The sequence below is a fragment of the Danaus plexippus genome (assembly GCF_018135715.1).
Source record: "Danaus plexippus chromosome 3 unlocalized genomic scaffold, MEX_DaPlex mxdp_25, whole genome shotgun sequence".
Classification (NCBI taxonomy): Eukaryota; Metazoa; Arthropoda; class Insecta; order Lepidoptera; family Nymphalidae; genus Danaus; species Danaus plexippus.
Window position 1 is genome coordinate 2,525,273 of NW_026869844.1, and position 18,442 is coordinate 2,543,714.

At 38.2% G+C, this 18,442-nt stretch overlaps 3 protein-coding genes across 3 annotated transcripts in view; 1 reads left to right on the forward strand and 2 right to left on the reverse strand.

Moving 5' to 3' along the window:
• Positions 1–225: 225 nt before the first annotated feature.
• Positions 226–7,546, reverse strand: LOC116767371 (general transcription factor IIF subunit 1). Its single transcript, XM_032657661.2, has 13 exons — positions 7,301–7,546; positions 5,666–5,841; positions 4,847–4,981; positions 4,470–4,571; positions 4,063–4,131; positions 3,785–3,903; positions 3,149–3,274; positions 2,756–2,861; positions 2,484–2,549; positions 2,018–2,160; positions 1,539–1,640; positions 1,174–1,297; positions 226–458 (listed from the first exon to the last, which is right to left on the reverse strand). The coding sequence occupies exons 1-13, from the start codon at positions 7,319–7,321 to the stop codon at positions 251–253; spliced, it is 1,497 nt and encodes a 498-aa protein (XP_032513552.2). The 5' UTR covers positions 7,322–7,546; the 3' UTR covers positions 226–250.
• Positions 7,547–7,792: 246 nt separating this feature from the next.
• LOC116767878 (kelch domain-containing protein 4-like) lies at positions 7,793–11,045 on the forward strand. The gene is made up of 9 exons (XM_032658393.2): positions 7,793–8,005; positions 8,098–8,271; positions 8,370–8,491; positions 8,630–8,738; positions 9,301–9,528; positions 9,744–9,944; positions 10,138–10,324; positions 10,446–10,655; positions 10,821–11,045. Exons 1-9 carry the CDS (start codon positions 7,895–7,897, stop codon positions 10,952–10,954), a joined length of 1,476 nt encoding a protein of 491 aa, XP_032514284.2. The 5' UTR covers positions 7,793–7,894; the 3' UTR covers positions 10,955–11,045.
• A 1,175-nt stretch (positions 11,046–12,220) lies between these two features.
• Positions 12,221–18,442, reverse strand: part of LOC116769304 (glypican-6) — a 37,818-nt gene continuing 31,596 nt past the window's right edge. Inside the window, exons 6-11 of the mRNA XM_032660359.2 lie at positions 16,683–16,845; positions 15,923–16,507; positions 15,479–15,632; positions 15,099–15,277; positions 14,867–15,010; positions 12,221–14,785 (exon numbers count right to left, since the gene is read on the reverse strand). Coding sequence (XP_032516250.1) covers positions 14,487–14,785; positions 14,867–15,010; positions 15,099–15,277; positions 15,479–15,632; positions 15,923–16,507; positions 16,683–16,845 — 1,524 coding nt within the window. The 3' untranslated portion in view covers positions 12,221–14,486. The remainder of the gene's footprint in view (positions 14,786–14,866; positions 15,011–15,098; positions 15,278–15,478; positions 15,633–15,922; positions 16,508–16,682; positions 16,846–18,442) is intronic.

Sequence of the window (18,442 nt, forward strand, 5' to 3'; positions counted from 1 at the left end):
ATAAAAATATAATTATCACGACGGGCGAGGCTTACGCTAAACGCAACTAGAAAAAATACAACTGTCAGTTACTTAAACTTTTTAATATTCAAAAAAAGAACTTAGACTCCGAGTTCCAAATTTAAACGAGAACTGAAATGTCTGAAATGTCTAGTGACGAAAGATGTAACGAAAAATATACATATACAGGGAAAGCCACGTTCATACGAAATAAAACGCTGTGTATGGATTTTAATGTCACATTTTAATGTCACGTCTGTTTGATGCTAAGATACATCTTGCCGTTGATGTTCTGTTTGACGGGGTTGATCCTCTTGAGGATCTGCGTCATGGTCTCCACGAGCCTCTCGGAGGACACGCCGCTCCTCTTGGACTTGAACTTGGTCAGCAGCTCCGTGGTGGTCATCGGCTTCCTGGTCAAGTAACGGCGCACGGCTTCCTCCGTGACGCCGCACTCCCTGCACCAGTATCAACAGCATAAGACACAATTAAAATGAAACTAATATTCTCATTATTCCATTATTTTAACTGCACACTGTGCAGCGACCGCGCCCACGGGAGACGAGATGAGGAGGCCAGGAGGAAGCGGCGGGAGAATGTAGTTATAAAAGTAATATAACACTAAGCAATCCGAAAATATTAATTTAAAAAAAATGAACGCTCGCGATAATCTTACATCTCATTATACGCTTCAACTCCAGCCATTTAAAAACGTTGAATATATGCCTTATAGGTTATTATATAAATATATATATAGATTTCACGTCCTAAAAATTCCGTGTCACAACTCATCCCACTGGAAATTTTCTGTCAAACCTTTTTTCATATCTGTCATGTTATCCAGGGACCGTAACAAAGACGTGCGTCTCTCACAGTTTCATTACGGAACAGTTCATTGACCCACAGACGTGAACAACTAGCCGGTGCTAATATCGAAGAGGCAAAAACTTAAGCTAATATTATTTAAGTACAAGCGGAATAAGTTAATTCTCTCCTAGCCTCCAGGGCTTGGGCTGTCCGGTTATCGCGGGTTACATGTCTGGTGTAGACACGGCGGCACCGAGCAGGGACAGTGCAGTACGATAAAGCCTATAAGCTTACTGTCATTCCTTCTGGACATTCCAGCTGTTAGTGGCTCCTTGTTCTCTGCGTCTATAGTATGTCTAGACTCACGTATACGAGGGGTCCAGCTTCGCTCTCTTGGCGGGCTGGTTGTTGGCGGCGTTGGCTGCGGCCACGGCGGACATCGCGTTTGAAGGTGTGGGAGTGCACGAGCGAGACGTGCTCGCGCTACCACCTGACGATAATTGTATGAGTTAAATAAATGTGACATTAAGAGGAATTGTATGTGACATTCCGCTAAAGAAGAATTATATGTGACATACCACTAAAGAAGAATTATATGTGACATACCACTAATGCCTTGAAACAAATATCATTTTTAAATCAAAAGAACTTTCGATTTGTTTAAATAAATATTAATCAAAGTAAAATTCTTTAAGAAGCATCAACAACAACAACAAACAATATCACTATACCCGCGTTGTTGTTTTTCGCGTCATTGTTCTTTCCTTTCTTCTGTTTCTTGTTGCTGTTCTCGGGGTCGGTGTCGGAGTCTGAGCTGAAGTCGCTGCTGGTGTCTGTAACCACAAGATGCCTGTAAGAATCCATCTTCATGTCCCAGGTGACGTCTTTGATTTGTGCGGGTATGTCTGCTGTGTTAGTGGTACCTACTACAGTATTAATGTAGTTCAGTTTGACTTAGTCGTGCTGTGTTAACTGAGGCCGCGAATATGCGTGGAATAGTAATTTCTGTTTATATATTTTTTTATCGATGATAAAAACGAGATCTCTTGAATAACAATCGTCTAAATCAATTTTTACTGCGGCGGTTATCTGCCAGCGGATCTAGATATCAGAAGTTACGAAATCAATCAGTCTACGTCCTCTGTGTACAGCCAGGCGTATTTTTATGAGTTATTATGTCTATCTCTATCTATCTCTGTCTATCTCCAACCTCTCTTGGCGTCTTCCTTCTTCTTCTTCTTGGTGAGTTTGCTCGCTCTCTCCTCCCCCTCCTTGGTGGGCTCGTCTTCTCCCTCCGACTCTTGTTTCTGTTCCTGCTCCGAGTCCGTACCCTCGTCCGATGTCAGCAGTTTCCTGGGAATGTATATATATGTTTTTTAACACTTTCATTATCCTATTAATAAAAAATGCGAAATGATGTCAGTTCGCTGCCCCTCGCAGATAAATCGACTTCAAGGATTTTGATGAGACTTTATAATGATGTAACTCACACTCGAGAGTGAGGCATCGACTAGAATCTATGCCGGGCTTGGATATGTATGACGTCACGTGACCTTGGCTACAGATGCCGCCGCCGGTCGATTACCACGTCTATTGCTATGACAAATTGAGTACATTTTTCCTTGAGCCCAAATGTTAAGTTCAAAAACTAGTAATATTCGATAAATGAAGTTAACCTCAGAGCGTCTTCCTCGGCGACTCCCTTCAGCTCCTTGTTGGCTTTCGTCTCATGGTCGGACTCACTGTGGGCGATGATAACATGGGTTACATAAATGTCCTCACATCATTAGCACACAACCAGCTCCGGCTGCATGGTGACACAGGCGAGACTGTACATTTGTTACACACTCACATACACAGAGGAACAATCACTTAAACTGGATATCAAAACAATTAACATATGTTATCCCATATCACATTATATATATATATATGTCTGTATATTAACCTCTCCGACGAGTCTGATATATAATCTCTCTCCCTGCCCTCCTCGTCTCCATCATCACTCTCTTCAAACGCCTCATCATTGACCTTCTTCTTCTTCTTTGGCACCGCTGAGGATAAACATAAGATAAGATAAAAAGATATATATCTTTTCTTTCTATCCCAATAATATTAAGCTTAGTCTTATATTAGTAGTAACAGCTCTAGTAATTTATATATATCATGGTTTGATTATGTTTTCTTTGAATTCATTATATTTACTATATAATACTATTCTAAGGATATTTTGTCTGTGATCATAGGCTCAGTACACAGCATATTATAGCATACAATTTAGAGCCTTCTTTCATTGCATTAGAGTCTAAAATAGTTTGTCTATATTAATATATTAAAGTACCTTTCTTCTTATTCTTCTTTTTGGTGCCGGAGTCGCTGTCCTCCTTCTCTTTGTCTTTGTCTCCTTCTGAATCCGAGGACTCGTCGTCGGAATCTATCCACTCGTCCATTTCAGATATCTTCAGATCTTGGGAGAGAAATAACATTTTATGATGATAGAGTCGGTATGAGACAAGTGACCTGCGCAAAGCATCAGATAAGGTTCCTTCCACCACATTAAATAAAACATGCTGTGTTAACCTGGGACATAGTGTTATATAAGTACATAGCATGTCCTATGTATATTCAATTTCTACTAAAAGTTAGGCTGATAATAATGTTAATGCGAAGACTATATGGATGTACGCTGCTCTTTAACGAGAAATCTACCGAACAGATTTTGATGTAACTCTCCGGTGAAAAGCCTCGCAGCTTAAACATCAGAACATGTGCATTGTGTTTTATAATAAAACTCCGTGTATTCCTTCAAGGAACACTGCATAGAGCTGTATGTGGTATGGAGTCACGTCTAGACCACAGATGGCGCTGCCCGGCGGCTGCCGTGTCTATTCAACTTAAGCATACGTTAATAAATAATGTCTCCTTAAATTTATAAAACTGGTATATAAAGGTCTGTACACATGCAGTATATACACACCCTTCTTAGCTTTCGCCCCCTTGGTTTTCTTGTCATCGGGATCGTCTTCGTCGGCCGCGTCGTCCCCTCTCATACGTTTACGGAACATCAGTGAGAAGTAATTGATCACCTTGTTACGTCTGCACACACAGAAAATACATGACGCACACACACAACGATTTTTATTTATGTATTGTAATATAAATTATAAGGAAATATCTCCTCCACGCGGACATACCCGCGGCCCTCGCTACAGTAAACATAGGTAGGGGTCTGTTAGGAATAAATTAAGGACCAACCTTCCAAATTCCTGTTCCGCTTCTTCGGCGGAAAGCGCCTTGTAGCGCTGGATCGGTTGGAAATTGTACCTTAAATAATAAAAAAGCGATTTAAGGTAGACTTCTGAAAAATTAATACAGAAAATATAGAGTTATTGAAATAAGTATAAAATTAATATCTGACGTCGTAATAGGTTCGCGGCTTCGCTGTACAAAAACAATTACACGCTCTTACTACCGCCATCTTGTTGTAATACTTTACAGTTATCTGACATTGACATTGACATGACTGATACTGTTGAGTTGAGTTAGTTTTATATCTGTCATTTTTATTTATAGAGCCGAATAAGAATTTTCTGAACGAATGATATTTCTGTCTAGTTTTTTGCGTGTCAAGTTGCCGTGACATTTGTCACATGTCAGCGTACCATTCTTGTAGAGGGTAGGCGTCGATAGCTCCGTCAGCGGCGTGCGTGAAGACGTAGTAGGCTGCGTTCTCAGAGACACCACCCTCGCGGATACCTTTGAACCTGGTGATGTGGACGAGAAAATATCAAAATCGCACATAATATGGGCTACCAGAAACAAAATTAGGTAGAGAGAGGGGCGTGGACGGTGGAGGCCAGCGCTTAACGCGCGTTAGATAGGGGCTCCTTAAGCCTACACCTGGCTCGCAAGTCCCAGGCACTGTCAAAGCTCCTCTCCCAGCTACGCGATGGACCCGGCACCCGCAAAGTGAATCCATTGAATGCTAAGAAGTTTCGTCTCATAGCTATGGGTCAAAATATACTAATGTATTACTAACTTCTTGCCAGTTTTCCCGCCTACTTTCAGTATCCAGGGTTGATCTTCAGGTTTGTATTTCCGCGAGATGATACCAAATTTCTTCCGTCGAGCCTCCTCCCTCACATCCCTGCCGTATTCTGAACCGGCGCCGAACCTTTAAAATACGAAAAACTAATTTTATGTCCAATACATATATTGTTTGACCAAAACCCATACATTACTGTATTTAGTGCGTCCAAATACAGTAACGTATGCTATTTGTTGTTGGTATAAACTGAGTATGTACAGAGGATCCTGCAATATAAACCATAGCTTTCATCTCCATTCTCTGCATCGGTAGGTAAATGGGCCTAGCATTTCAGACACTAAGCATAGATCATTCTGGAAGTTGAAACGCTAGTAGGCAGTCTGAGTCGAGCAATAGTCATAAACTGAGAGCGGACAATTCCAAACTGTCTCATGAGGTCGCGATCCTGCAAGTAGAGCTTAAATCTCACAGATAAAAATTCTCAGAAATGAAGTCGTCTGTAGAGGTATCTGTGGCTTGGTTGAAATGTCCTTATTACACGCTTTCAGAGCAGTTAAAGCGTTCCCTTATATCTTCGTTGGGCGATATGTTGGATGCCAGTTCTTCAAGTATAGAAGGAAGCTATTAATGGAATTATAAATCTGTGTATACGCCTGAGTGATGCGCGAGTTAAGACGTTGAAGTAAGAATTTAACATCGTAGGTTTAACTGTATCATGAGTAGGATCTAGAATATGTGATTATTTATATTATGCTGCTCTCGTTCATCTAAAAATCTTATATATTATAATAGACAAATCGTAACTCTTACTTTGGCATTTCCTCTTCCGTTCCCTTGAACTCCTTAATGTTGTTCTCTCTCTCCATCTTCACGTGAGTCCACTTCGCGAAGTCAACGTTGAGGGTCGCGTTGAATCTCATCACGTGGTATTTCTTCTTCACGTTCTTTGGCACCCTGATTTTGAATTCTTGTACCGTGGCCGGTTGCTATAAAGGAGGCCATGTGTAATTTATTAATTAACGCGATTTTATAATTACGATACGCGCAAATTGCTGTATTTTAAAAATGTGACTTAACTTTAGAAAGTTATAATACAAGAGAATCAATAGTTCCCCCTCACATACACTTAATTGGTTGAAAATGTATGGTTTATGTCTGAATGCCAATGATACTATATATAGAATTAAATTTTCTTAAAGTTAAAAGTTAAATGTGATGAAAATAAGTAAGGGGGCGTTAATTAATTACGTGAGCTGTTTTTTAATTTTTTGTCACTCCCTCCCTGGTGAGATGTCATGAGAGTTCATTCAAACCCCTTATTGATCTCATGACAAAAATATTGAATGGGAAATTAGCAATATCTTGATGTCTTTTTTTTTCGCTAAAGGGGGCAACCGAGCAGACGGCCTACCTGACACAGGTAGTACCGCCGCCCATGGACATCCACTTCATAGTTTTACAGATGTGTTGCCACCCTTGATTAGGGAAGAGAGGAGGTATAAGTGGGAAAGGGAGGGAAAAGGGATAGCGCAACCGGCTCTCTCACTCATCGGACAAAATGCAGCCATTAAAGACTACTTCATGCCGATCTTCCGTGATGTCTAAATCAAATAGAGTAAAATGCGTTATGGTATTCAAAATTACTAGTAAAAAGAGGTTGCCATATTTGTACCTAAAAATATTAGCTTATTAATGATTTAATATTAATTGCCATTATCAAAAAATATATGTTTTAAAAAACAAAATGTAGAAATGTCTTGTTTTTATATTAACCAAATAAATAGTGATATAGTTAATACACTCAGAGATACAATAAAATGAAAAAAAAGAATTTTATTAAAACATTTAGTCCATAATCATCTATTGATAATTGTGAATGTCTTGAATGTGGAATTTATAAGTACATACAATGGATCTATAAAATGTTGTTAGACAATATTTTTACGTTATAGCCTTCTGTTGTTGTACATAAGTTAATCTACACAAGCCTTTATATATAAACTCTTTGGAGTATAAGCTTATTAATGAATCAATTAGCACAATGTGACAAAAGTGCTATCAGACAGTTTGAGTATAGATGACTTTGTTGGTATTACTCAAGCAACTTAGATGTTTTGTAAGTCCATCAAGTTTATAAACAATAAAGGCTTGTATTGCCACTTGTGACCGCGTTTGACTTTTACAAATTGACCTCAGGCATTATATGCAATAAAAAATAATAAACCATGTTTAAGACACCATTACTGAACGTTGTATATATATCATTTGCATGCTTTAACACGTCAAAACGATCCCTTAATACGTTATTAAATTTATTAAATTTTTTGACTAATATTAACTAAAAATACTTATAGTAAACTAACCTTAAAATTTTCACTGTGTCTTATATAGTATATAAAAAACATAGTAAAGAATATATCATTGAACAAATTAACAAATACGTACTGAAGTTCCTGGTGTCGTCATCTTAGTCTTGTATTGAACCTATTTTATTTTAAATAAAGTCTAGAGTAAGTTACTCTGTCACCCTTTTGTACTGTTTGTGAGTACTCTGTAATACGTCAAGTCATATTCTTCGTCTCTTAAAAAAGAGTTCCCTGTTATATATAAATATAATTTATATAAGTATTAAATTAACTGTTTTTAGTTTACAGTAACTTTTATATAGGTGACAGAATGACAGCTGATTATAATTGTCACTTGGTACATGGGTAGTCTACCAATATTCTTTTTTTTTTACAGCGTCACCGGAAGTGGTTTACCAAACTGTTTTCTACTTTACTGGAATTGTTAAACATATCTTATGTATACTTACAAAAAATACCATACTCTTTTTTATTCTAAATATAATTTTCATAATATATACTTAAATTTAATACAAATATTTTTTAGCCATACTTTATGATAGAATACAGATGTATACAAAATTATCCAATTATCATATTTGACATTAACTACATGTGGGATTTTCAAATGAAAACATTATTGTTGTGTACTTTGTTGTGATACTTACGAAGATTTTATGTACATTTTCTAATAATGGGTAAAAAGAAAAATAAAAATAAGGTTAGCGGTGCAGTCAAAACTGCTGCCAAAACAGAGAAGAAGTTGGCTAATAAATTAAAAAAGGAACTTGCGAATTTAGGCGAGGTTAGTTCAACAAGATTTTCCGGGTCTATAAGTTTTTTTTAATAACTAATATGTTCTTTAAAGTTCAGTACATAATAATAAAATTTTGGCAGGAAGATATAGCAAAAGTAATAGCCGAAATCGAGAAAGAAGAAGCGAAACGCGCGGCAGCTTCTGAGAAGATATTGTCTCAGCCGCCTTCTGCTCGTGCCTACGCAAGCCTGACGCCGCATCCCACTAACAATGAACTTATTATGTTTGGAGGAGAGTTTCACAATGGACAACAGGTATATCCTTATATTTACAAAAGACTATATTTGTTGAATATAGTCAGTGAGCTACTTGATGTGTTGAATGTTGTTATCAAACCTAAATACTATTGCAGACAGAAGTTTACAATGAATTATTATTCTTCAATCCTGTCACTGGTGTTTGGAGACAAGTGAAGGCACCTGGCGCTCCACCTCCAAGAAGTGCACACCAGGCTATTGCCCTTCCATCAAATAAGTGAGATTATATTTGGTAAAAATTGGTTAAAACTTTTTTTTTAATAAAAAATGAGCTTGATGTGTCATTATACAGCGTATCTCATTTAGAAAAAGGTTTCACATGTCATTTGCTAAGTGCAACCTCTTTCAATCCTAGGGGAGAGCTCTGGATCTTCGGGGGAGAATTCACTAGTCCGACAGAAACTCAATTTCATCATTACAAAGATTTATGGTGTTTCTCACTTGCTGAGAAGAAATGGGAAAAGGTAAATAAGGATTATTTGAGCATTTTAATGTATATAGTGCATCTGACAGCTGTCTTAATGTCCTCTGAGAAATATTATTTTCATTGAGTCGAGTGCCAAACTTGATCTAATATACTATCATCTTCGGGATCTTTAGATTTAACTTTATTATAAAAATTTTGCTGGTATTCATACAATTTCGTAGGCTAAACCAAGCAATATGAAATAGTGAATAGTTTAAGAACACTAGTATTAGAGAACTATTAAATAAGCCAATAGTCTCGGACATCATATCACATAAGTGAACCGTTTAAGTATAGCAAATGTCCCTTCTCCTTTAAATGAAACTAATATTTTCGGATTACTAAGCGTTATATTAGTATTTTTTTAAACTACATACTCCCGACGTTTTGGTTACTTTGCAGCAACCGTGATCACGGGCGGACGAGATGTGAATATCTGTCAGTTGGTCTTGTTCATTAATCATCTGATAATAAATAACTTGTAGTTATCCGAACATATTAGTTCCATTTAAAGGAATACTCGCGAAAGTCTCAGATCTCATTATCCCTACTGCTTCCAGGTCATAGCGCCAAACGGCCCTTCTCCACGTTCCGGTCACCGTATGGTTCAGCTTGGACGGAAGCTATACGTCTTCGGTGGATACAATGATGATGGACGCGAGTGCAGATACTTCGACGACCTCTACCAATTCTGTCTCGACACACGAACGTGGACGAAACTCACCGTCAGTGGTAGGGGACCCTGCGCGAGATCCGCTTGTATTATGTTGCCCGTGGGGAATGAAGCCGTGAGTTGGTTACAGTATAACTCTTCCTTATAAGAACACATTAAAGAAAAATGAAATTGGGAGCAAAAAAGTATAAATTGGTTTTATAAATGACTGCATGCTGACGTACAATTAAATCTATCTACACAGACATATATGAATAATCTTACTTTGGCAACTAATATTATTTTTCATTCTATAACCAAATACATTTTATGTAAAAAATTTCCTTCCAGCTTATAATCTACGGAGGTTTCTCAAGAGTTCGTGAGGGACGGACTGAACGCACACAAACACATACAGACATGTTCAAATTGAGCGTCAAAGGCACCGCACACACGTGGCGATCACTCTCCGGCGGGAATAAGGCCCGCGCCGGACTGGCGGCGGCGGTTAACGTTCACAGTAACAGAGGATATGTTTTTGGAGGAGTGTGTGTGAGTGCAGCCTTAGCAGTTTTAATTGATCTAGATTATGAACCGTGGTGTTCAATAAATAATAATTGTGGGAGTTGGTTAAGAAAATGCTAGAAAAATATTTAGAAATTGCTAAATATGTCAGTAATTAAAAAAAAAACATAACATTTTATATATAGTTAAAAATGCAGGAATATAATTAATTTGTAATTAGGATGTTGAAGAAACCGAAGAGGAACTTCGTGGCGAGATGAGTGACGAGCTTCAAGTATTGGATTTAGAGACATTTAGGTGGCATCCAGTACTATTGAAAACACAGACACAAGCACAGAGCGCACCCGCACAGAGCGCGCCAGCACATGATACCCACGGTTCAGATGATACTAAGGAATCTGTTACAGGTACATACATAAGTTAATATATATTATTGCTATACTTTATGTATATTTCAATGAGTTTTGTGATGTCTAACATTTGTAATCTAGAATAGGATTATTGCTAAGTTTTGATTTTCTATTTCAGTGGTAACAGATGATGTGTTCACTATGAAGCTTGGTACGGCCCCAAGCATACAGTCGCCCACACCAGTTCAGCAAACAGAAAGAGTTGCTTCGGGTCCGACCGCTCGTATGTCTGCTATGATGACAGTCCAACGATCAACACTTTATGTGTATGGAGGTGTCCTTGAAAAAGATGACAAACAGTTCTATCTCGGAGATATGTACAGCCTAGGTGGGTTTGAAGATAATTCTCAACTTTAATATGGTTTTAACTTTGGAAACTAATAATGCAACGGACGGAATACAGAATACTCTGTCATCTGACTACAATACAATATTTTAATTCTATAACAAGTGAAAAACTACATAATTAATTTTACATGAAATTTGTTTTCAGATTTGCACAAACAGAATGAATGGAAGACAATCATAGAACAACCATCGCTTCCAGACTGGCTCGGAACGGATTCAGAATATGAGACGAGCTCGGACAGTGGAACAGAAGACAGTGATGACTCCGATGATGAATAGACATACACATAACTCTAATAATATATAGAATTAAGCATAAACTCTTTATTGTTTCTAAACTGATATACAAATAAAAAAATTTAAGAATTTTCTTACTCTTTTATCTGTTTTGATGATGCCTGTGTTTAAAAGTAGTTTCCAAGTTCAACTTCTTAATAACAGTCTCCAATACAAATTACCAGCTAAATAACATAAAAAAAAACAGTTTCCACTTAAAATATTAATAAACTGAATAACGATAATTTTAGAGTTGTTGTTCTGCTTCAGCCATTTTTTTAAATAAAACAATTACCCAATGCTTAAGTTTATTAAATCTTTACTACAGTCTTTAATACAATAGATAAAATATTGAAAATGTGTTCATGTGGAACAAGTTATAACATCCCATAATGTACTCCACACATAAACTACACTTAATATTATCTTTACTCTCCAATCATGATTTAAAATGCCTAAACAAAATTTTTAATTGCCCAAGCTTATATTTTAACTTTTAGACAGTAAATAATTGATTTTAACATGAATCCTTATTTATATTGCCATAGCAACATTCAATTAGATCACTTTACATTTTTAATAGAGCAAGTTATGAAGTGATACAATAGGCTACTTAAATCTATAGGATAATAGGAATCTTTTATTTTATTTAATGGATATAAGCTGATTTATTTCAGTATGCTTATTCGAAGCTTTTCCTGTTTTTCACTCAATAACCTACGACAGTACTGTAATGAACGAAGAGACGTGAATGACAAACTGCTAAATGATCGTACGCAGTGTGACTACAGACATAGAATAAGCATACGCATATTATAAGAATTAAATACTTTAATATTGCAAACTTTAGTGGGTCGATAAAATAATACTGTTAACGATCAATGTCAAAACATTTTAAGACGATAAAAATTTTAAGAAATATTAGAAATAGAAATATTTTTACATTTTGCTGTCCAACACAGGTTTATGAAATGTTAATCTGTATCTGTGACCAGATGTTCTAAGATATTTTAAAATTAGAATAACTTGTGATTGTCACAGGCGTAACTATTACAGTAAATAACTAGGACAAATGTTAAGATTAATTTATTATTATAACACTATTTGAAAATCCTACGAACGCATATTTTAAAATAGGCATGTGGTATCAGAATTTGCTCTAAATACACTTTACTAAAGTTAAGATGGAAGTTTATTCTTTTTAGCAATAACTTCATGTAATTATCTCATCAATTAACAGGAGAGGGTTTAAGTTTTTAAATAAAACAATTTAGTCAATAGACATGACAGTATATTTACACATAACTATGTGTTGTGTCTACATAACATATAACGTTTAGGCTACATTATTACATTTTTTATGTTTCGATTTCACAAGTAAACCAATAGGTACATAATTTATATGATGAGATGTTATTTGTGTGCTGTGTATAATCATTTTTAAATAATAAACTATAAAGCAACAAATCACTTTCACTATTCATTACATTAATATTCAGCAGTTATAAAACAAGTCATTCAAATCATTTATTCAGTGAAGAAAATATAAGCACTGAGAAAGACAATAAACTCCATAGTGTTACAATCTCTCGTTATTACAGAAAATAATATCAGAACAATTCGATAACAACTACGCGACGTGTTCGTTTTATGAGAAACTAAGGTTACAAATTACGTTGAAGTGACAATTGGCGGAACATTGATATGTTTTTGGCAGTTAAATGTCATTTGGCAGATAATATTAGTAGATGTTCAGAATTAATTCAATATTTTTGATTTTATCGACGACATCCGAACGTTAAATACGTATCATTTGAAAGTTAATTTTTAACATCTCTCTGAGACTGCTAACTTCTATCTATCATTGACTATAAAATTGTGGTTCAGATTCTGAACGTTAAAAAATTGTCATACAACATACAACGTTTCTATTAATTGTAATTTATATTTTCTTAACATCACATTATATGTCTAAACTTTATTCCTTTTTAATTAATTAAGTATACAGAGAGTTTCAGAGGAAATTATTTAACAGTACCCTGTCATATCTAGAACAAATTTCAAACCGACAGTTTGAACGTACCGAAATCCGTCTATACGCGGCGTCCTCGTTATAAACCACGAGTGATGATTTTTTTTTTATTAAATTCTATTCAAATGATAAACTTACAAAACTTACACGATAGTACCGAAAATTATGTTAAGTATTTTAATATATTTAAGACTAGTAGTATTTTAATATATTTAAATATTTAGTTTATTATAAAAATATCAATACACCTTATCCAGAGCAGCTTTCAAGTTACGTTAAAGGTTTGTTATGAACGTTGTATTTTTATATTTCAGAACCAATTTAATGAATTTCGATAAGAACATAAAATTAAAATTTTAAAATCGTGCCCGAGAAGTTTTGGTCCCAATAAATAATTAATTTTTTTTTTCTCAATCTACATGCGAATGTCAAATAAAAAAAAGTATTAACTGAATGTCGAATAAAAGAAGTATTAAACACATAGTTAGAAATCTAATACATAAATAAAAATAAAAATAATCTTCAGCGAATTTATTAAAAATCGATTATTTATTATAGAAATATTGTGCGTTTGTATCTATAAGACTAAGTATGGCATGTAGACAGTTCACTTAGACGCTATACACTGGTCTCACTTACTGTAAAAAATATTAAGCTTAATTCACAATGCACCGAATGACAATTATATACATTAAAGAATTAATTCATTCATTATTATGTCCAATAAAATATATGTACTTGTATATATACGTAATACATTGTAAATTAATTTCATAAAAAAAAATCAAGCTGAAAGCTGTAAACCATAAATTGCATTATAGAAAAAAAAAAAAAGTTAAGCGCCATTATTCATACGTCAGTCGGTTAAACTTAGTCCGATGAATATCTCACGATACAATGTTAGGAAACGTATGCATTTGTAAGCACGTTCCGACGATTGCAACACACCGTATAATATTCTATTGCATATATTTTGTTATTATGTACAAGTGTGTCGGCGGCTTTCCTCGCAATCGTATCGCAGGGAGCGAATCAGTCTTAGCTTAGTCTAGCATTAATAATATGTACACTTTAAATATTCGTTCCTTCGAAGCTAGAGCTCGCCGCGAGCTTTATTTACACGAACCGAAGACAACGGACGAGCAGCGGCCCGAGCCCCGGCGCACGTCGCGTGAGAACAGAGAGAGGAAACATTCGCTATCTAACACCAGCATAATTTACAAGTTTATATTTACAAGACTAAATAAATACACGATTTGGCTGTTCCTAAACATTTTCGAGCTAATTGTTTCGGTTATACAAAAATAATCATAACCCCACTGTTATTGTCGACCACACGGACGCCGAGCAGGAATAAATTAACGACACTGTCCCTTGACGGTCCACACGCTCACGTCACTGACACTGACTAGTCGAGGGCGTGACGTCACCGGCCGGCTGTGACGTCACGCTTCCAAGTTCGAATCCCGCCGACCGGTCGAGTCCGACGCCACCGTTCTAAATTCAAAACAGGTCGGTGACGATGGAGCCGAACCAGGCGCAGACGACGGGCAGCGCGTACGTGAACAGCGCGTTCTGCAGCGAGGGTCGCTCGGCGCCGGCCGCCGCGGGCTGCGGCTCGTCCACGCGGCCGCGGACGTCCACGGCGTCGTCGCCGGCGTCTATGGCGGAGGGCAGGTTGACGTTCTTGGTGCCCGGCACGTTCACTACGCTCGGCACCACCGGCTCCTCGGTCTCGGTCGGCTGTTGTTTCTCCGTCTCCGTGTCGGTTGGGTCCAGCGGCGACTCGCTGATGCCGGAGCCTGGAAGGGTTTCACTCATTCGTTAGAGCTGACATCTCTATGGCTTTTGTTTTATATCCCATAGTACTGGTGCAATTTTACCTTCATAGTCCTTGCTGGGGTCTCTGTCCTCGTCGTCGTCGGGCAGATCCTCTGTGTCGTCCGTGTCGTCTCCGGACCCGGACCCTGATCCGCCATTGTCTATGAACTCGCTCTGAGACGCGGCCGCAGATTGCAGGTCTTCGGCTGTTAATTGAAGATGTGTTATATATTCTGGTTGTCGTCTCTTCATGTCAAGTGACGTCACGTGTAGGCGTCGTGTGTGCGGACTGACCTGTATCCATCCAGTGCACTTCGACTCCGTTGTAAGCATCCTTGAGCCTTCCGGTGAGTGAGCGGAGAGCCTCCAGCGGTGACGCGTCGCTCGCGGGCGGGGGTGGTGGTGGTGGGGACCGCACCTCCGGGTTGGAGGCCAGCGCCGCGGAGCCGTCACCAGCAGCTATCGACGTGTAGCTGAGGAGACGTCACAGGTCAATTTAAATCGGTTTTACGATGAACCTCATGAAACGTGACACCTAAAAAGCTACTGCGAAATGAAAAATACTTAAATTCATAGAATACGTGAATCAAAAAAAGATCAAATCATTGTTTAAAACCCTAATTCCATTTACAAAGTCGCTGTATTTGGTATCGAGGGTAGTATTTCCTGTGTACCTGGCCACGTGACTGCCGTTGTAGCAGGGCGCGGTGGTAACACTGGCGGTGGCACACAGAAGCGCCGGCAGGTGGAGCCAGTAGCGACGGGATGCTCGGACACGGGAACGAGTCTCGCGGACCAACTTCTCTAACTCGGGACCAGTGTCCGCACCTATAGAACACACTTGTTGAGACTACGGAAACGCACACATAGATACAACCACAGCCAATACTCACACACACACACACACACAATATTATATGAAATTTAATCGATGTATCCCCATAAGTGAAACTCAGTTTCAGTAAATTCACACTGCTAGAAAATCTTCTTCATTCATATAATAAATAGTTTGGTTTTTACATTACAACTATACATTTTACATTATAAGAGTGGTACCGAAATGTAAGGGCTTATTTTGTGTCAAAAAGTACCAATACTAGTTGCATGTGGATGCTCACCGTGCCCGGTTTCAGCCTTGGCCGCCGTCAGCTTCTTCTTCTTGGATCCTCGCTTGCCTTCAAACTCGTACGACTTGTAGTCTATTTCTGAACCGCCTTGCGCCGCCGGTTCAGGGTCCGCATCACGTTTGCTCCGCTCGTGTTCCTCGTACTCTTCGAGTTGAATCTGTCCTCTCATGTATTGGAGGAAACGCTCCCTCGACTTAGCATTCTCTGCCATTTCCTCCGTCGCTTTGCGAATGCCCTCGGGCGTCCGGAGGCTCATGAGCGACGGGTCGTCGTTGAAAACACTCTCAAAGGATGCCTCGATTTCAAAATCGTCCACATCATTAGGTTTATGATTCCAATCGAAGTCGGGTATCGATCGGGCGAAACGTTTGTTCCTGCCCGGGGGGAAGAACGGGCCAGTGCTGCCGCCACCCCCCAAAACCGGTTTCCCGCAACCAGAGAAGATTTTCTGCGAGATCTCCTGGTTACGCTCCTGGAAGCTCATGATGGCTTCGGATATTTTAATGTCAATCGGTTCCACGACCATTGCTATGTTGAACGGTCCGAGTAGGCGATCTGCTACCTTCTCGACGGCATCTGAAATCGAAATTGCATTTAAGGGTCTTGTGTTATACGTTATTGTAACTTAAATGGCTATTTTTACATTTATATTAGCATCATTCACACTATTTCCATGGCTAACTATAGTTTTTGAGATATGAAGTCCTAAGAAACAGAAATTTAGGAAGAAGATCCTGTAGACATGACTCACCAACATAGGCATCCCACTGGTCTCCGAGGTCTGCGTGTGTAGGCAGACAGCCGCGGATGACGTTGTGACAGTAGCGACTACAGGCCGGGACCTGATGACCCGCGCAGGAGCCACAGTAACGAAGACGAGCCCATGCGGCAACACACTCCTGGGTTACACCCACCTGAAGATATATTAACAAAACTCCTTTAATTATTGACCCTTCTAATGGATATAATACAGATCCGAATAACAGAAAAGTAAGATAGGCATTAGTTATGATTAAAATATTTGTATTTTCAGTGTCTAAGGAACTACTAGTTCTCGTTTCTTTTTTTTTCCCTCTAAACAAAGAAATATAAACATATGAGGCAACAACAAGTCTCCGGATCATTGTGATTGATATTCTCAAACATCCCATACACTTGATCGGACCATAACTCCGGTCGTGTCCATGCCTTGATCTCCGTCCTACGGGTCATTTAAGACGTAAACGCTGATCGGCATTCCGCGCGTATTTCTTTAAGTGGAATGTTGTCGAGTGACATACGAATAGGTTTAATCGCGATATTTCTTTGTCGTAAGACGTAATTGCCAACACATGGGCCACGACATGCGAACGTAACTGACAAAAACTGTCCGTCATCTAATACCTATATGTTTTGGTATTCTTATAAATATATTCCAAGAAATAATTTTCGCAATCATCATCAATATATCAAGTTTAAAATAAATTGCGACCAAACGTTGGAGTGACATCACCCCTGCGAGTGTGTGTGTGTGTGTGTGCGTGTGTGCGTGAGAACATAATGATTTCATTCAATATGTCCGGGACGCGAAATGTGTGCTGTATAATTATAATATTAATTGCCAATTCATATGTCATCTGGCGCCATAAGGGATCAACGCACGAGTGAGTCACAGTCGAAGAACTTGTTCCCTAGATGGGCCACTCATCCGAATTGAATACCGATGAAGTTTCCTACATTCAGTGCCGAATTGCGCATGCTATTTGCATATGCATGCTGTCCTCCATAATGATCGTGCGAATACAATACGGTTGCTATGTAAAACGGCCGTTCCAAAAACTTCCGGCGACATCTGAGGTGGTCTCTGAAGGTCATATGGCAAATTATAAACCATTACGGGCGCCTTTTTCGGACGTCGCCGTAGCCAGTAACCTCTTGCTTATATTTGGCATCTTATATTACGAAATCGTTCGACTTCATTTGTACATTCAAATACAAAATAGAAACAATAGCAACCGCTTGTATTACAACATATTGTGACATGAAAATGATTTAACATGTAAGAGTTGGCGGAAAACAATATCGTTAAATAGCTAATGATATATACACGTTTGATTTACTTCTCTCTTATAAATTCTTTAAAGTTAAAGCATCTGGAATTACACTAGATTTTTTTATCAAATATTTTTCACTTGCGTCAATTTTATAGATAATGAAAATTCATAAAATTCATATTTATCTGATAATATTTTACATTCCGCAATCTGGGCCAGCTCATCGTAACCGGTAGAGCATAATTATGACAAACGAAATTATAACTGAAACCTGTTTGTCTATACATAGTTTGACACTGAGTAAGGAAAAAAGGCCTAGTGTGATTTCCGCCTTAACGGTGTTATGACAGCCCTAGGGTGATAGGACCCTTAGTGACGTCAGACGAAACCTATCAGTATTCCTTTTATTCACCGTCCGGGTTCCGGGTCCATCGGTTAACAGGGAGAGGAGCTTCAACAGTGCCTGGGATTTGCGACC

Coding starts and splice junctions, on each gene's coding strand:
- LOC116767371 (XM_032657661.2), bottom strand. CDS start 7,321: ATGACGACACCAGGAACTTCA. Junction 4,572..4,846: donor GGCGGGAAAACTGGCAAGAA/GTTAGTAATACA, acceptor CCACATCACCAG/GTTCAAAGGTATCCGCGAGG. Junction 2,550..2,755: donor ATATCAGACTCGTCGGAGAG/GTTAATATACAG, acceptor CATCGCCCACAG/TGAGTCCGACCATGAGACGA.
- LOC116767878 (XM_032658393.2), top strand. CDS start 7,895: ATGGGTAAAAAGAAAAATAAAAATAAGGTTAGCGGTGCAGTCAAAACT. Junction 8,272..8,369: donor AGTTTCACAATGGACAACAG/GTATATCCTTAT, acceptor ATACTATTGCAG/ACAGAAGTTTACAATGAATT. Junction 8,739..9,300: donor CTGAGAAGAAATGGGAAAAG/GTAAATAAGGAT, acceptor TACTGCTTCCAG/GTCATAGCGCCAAACGGCCC.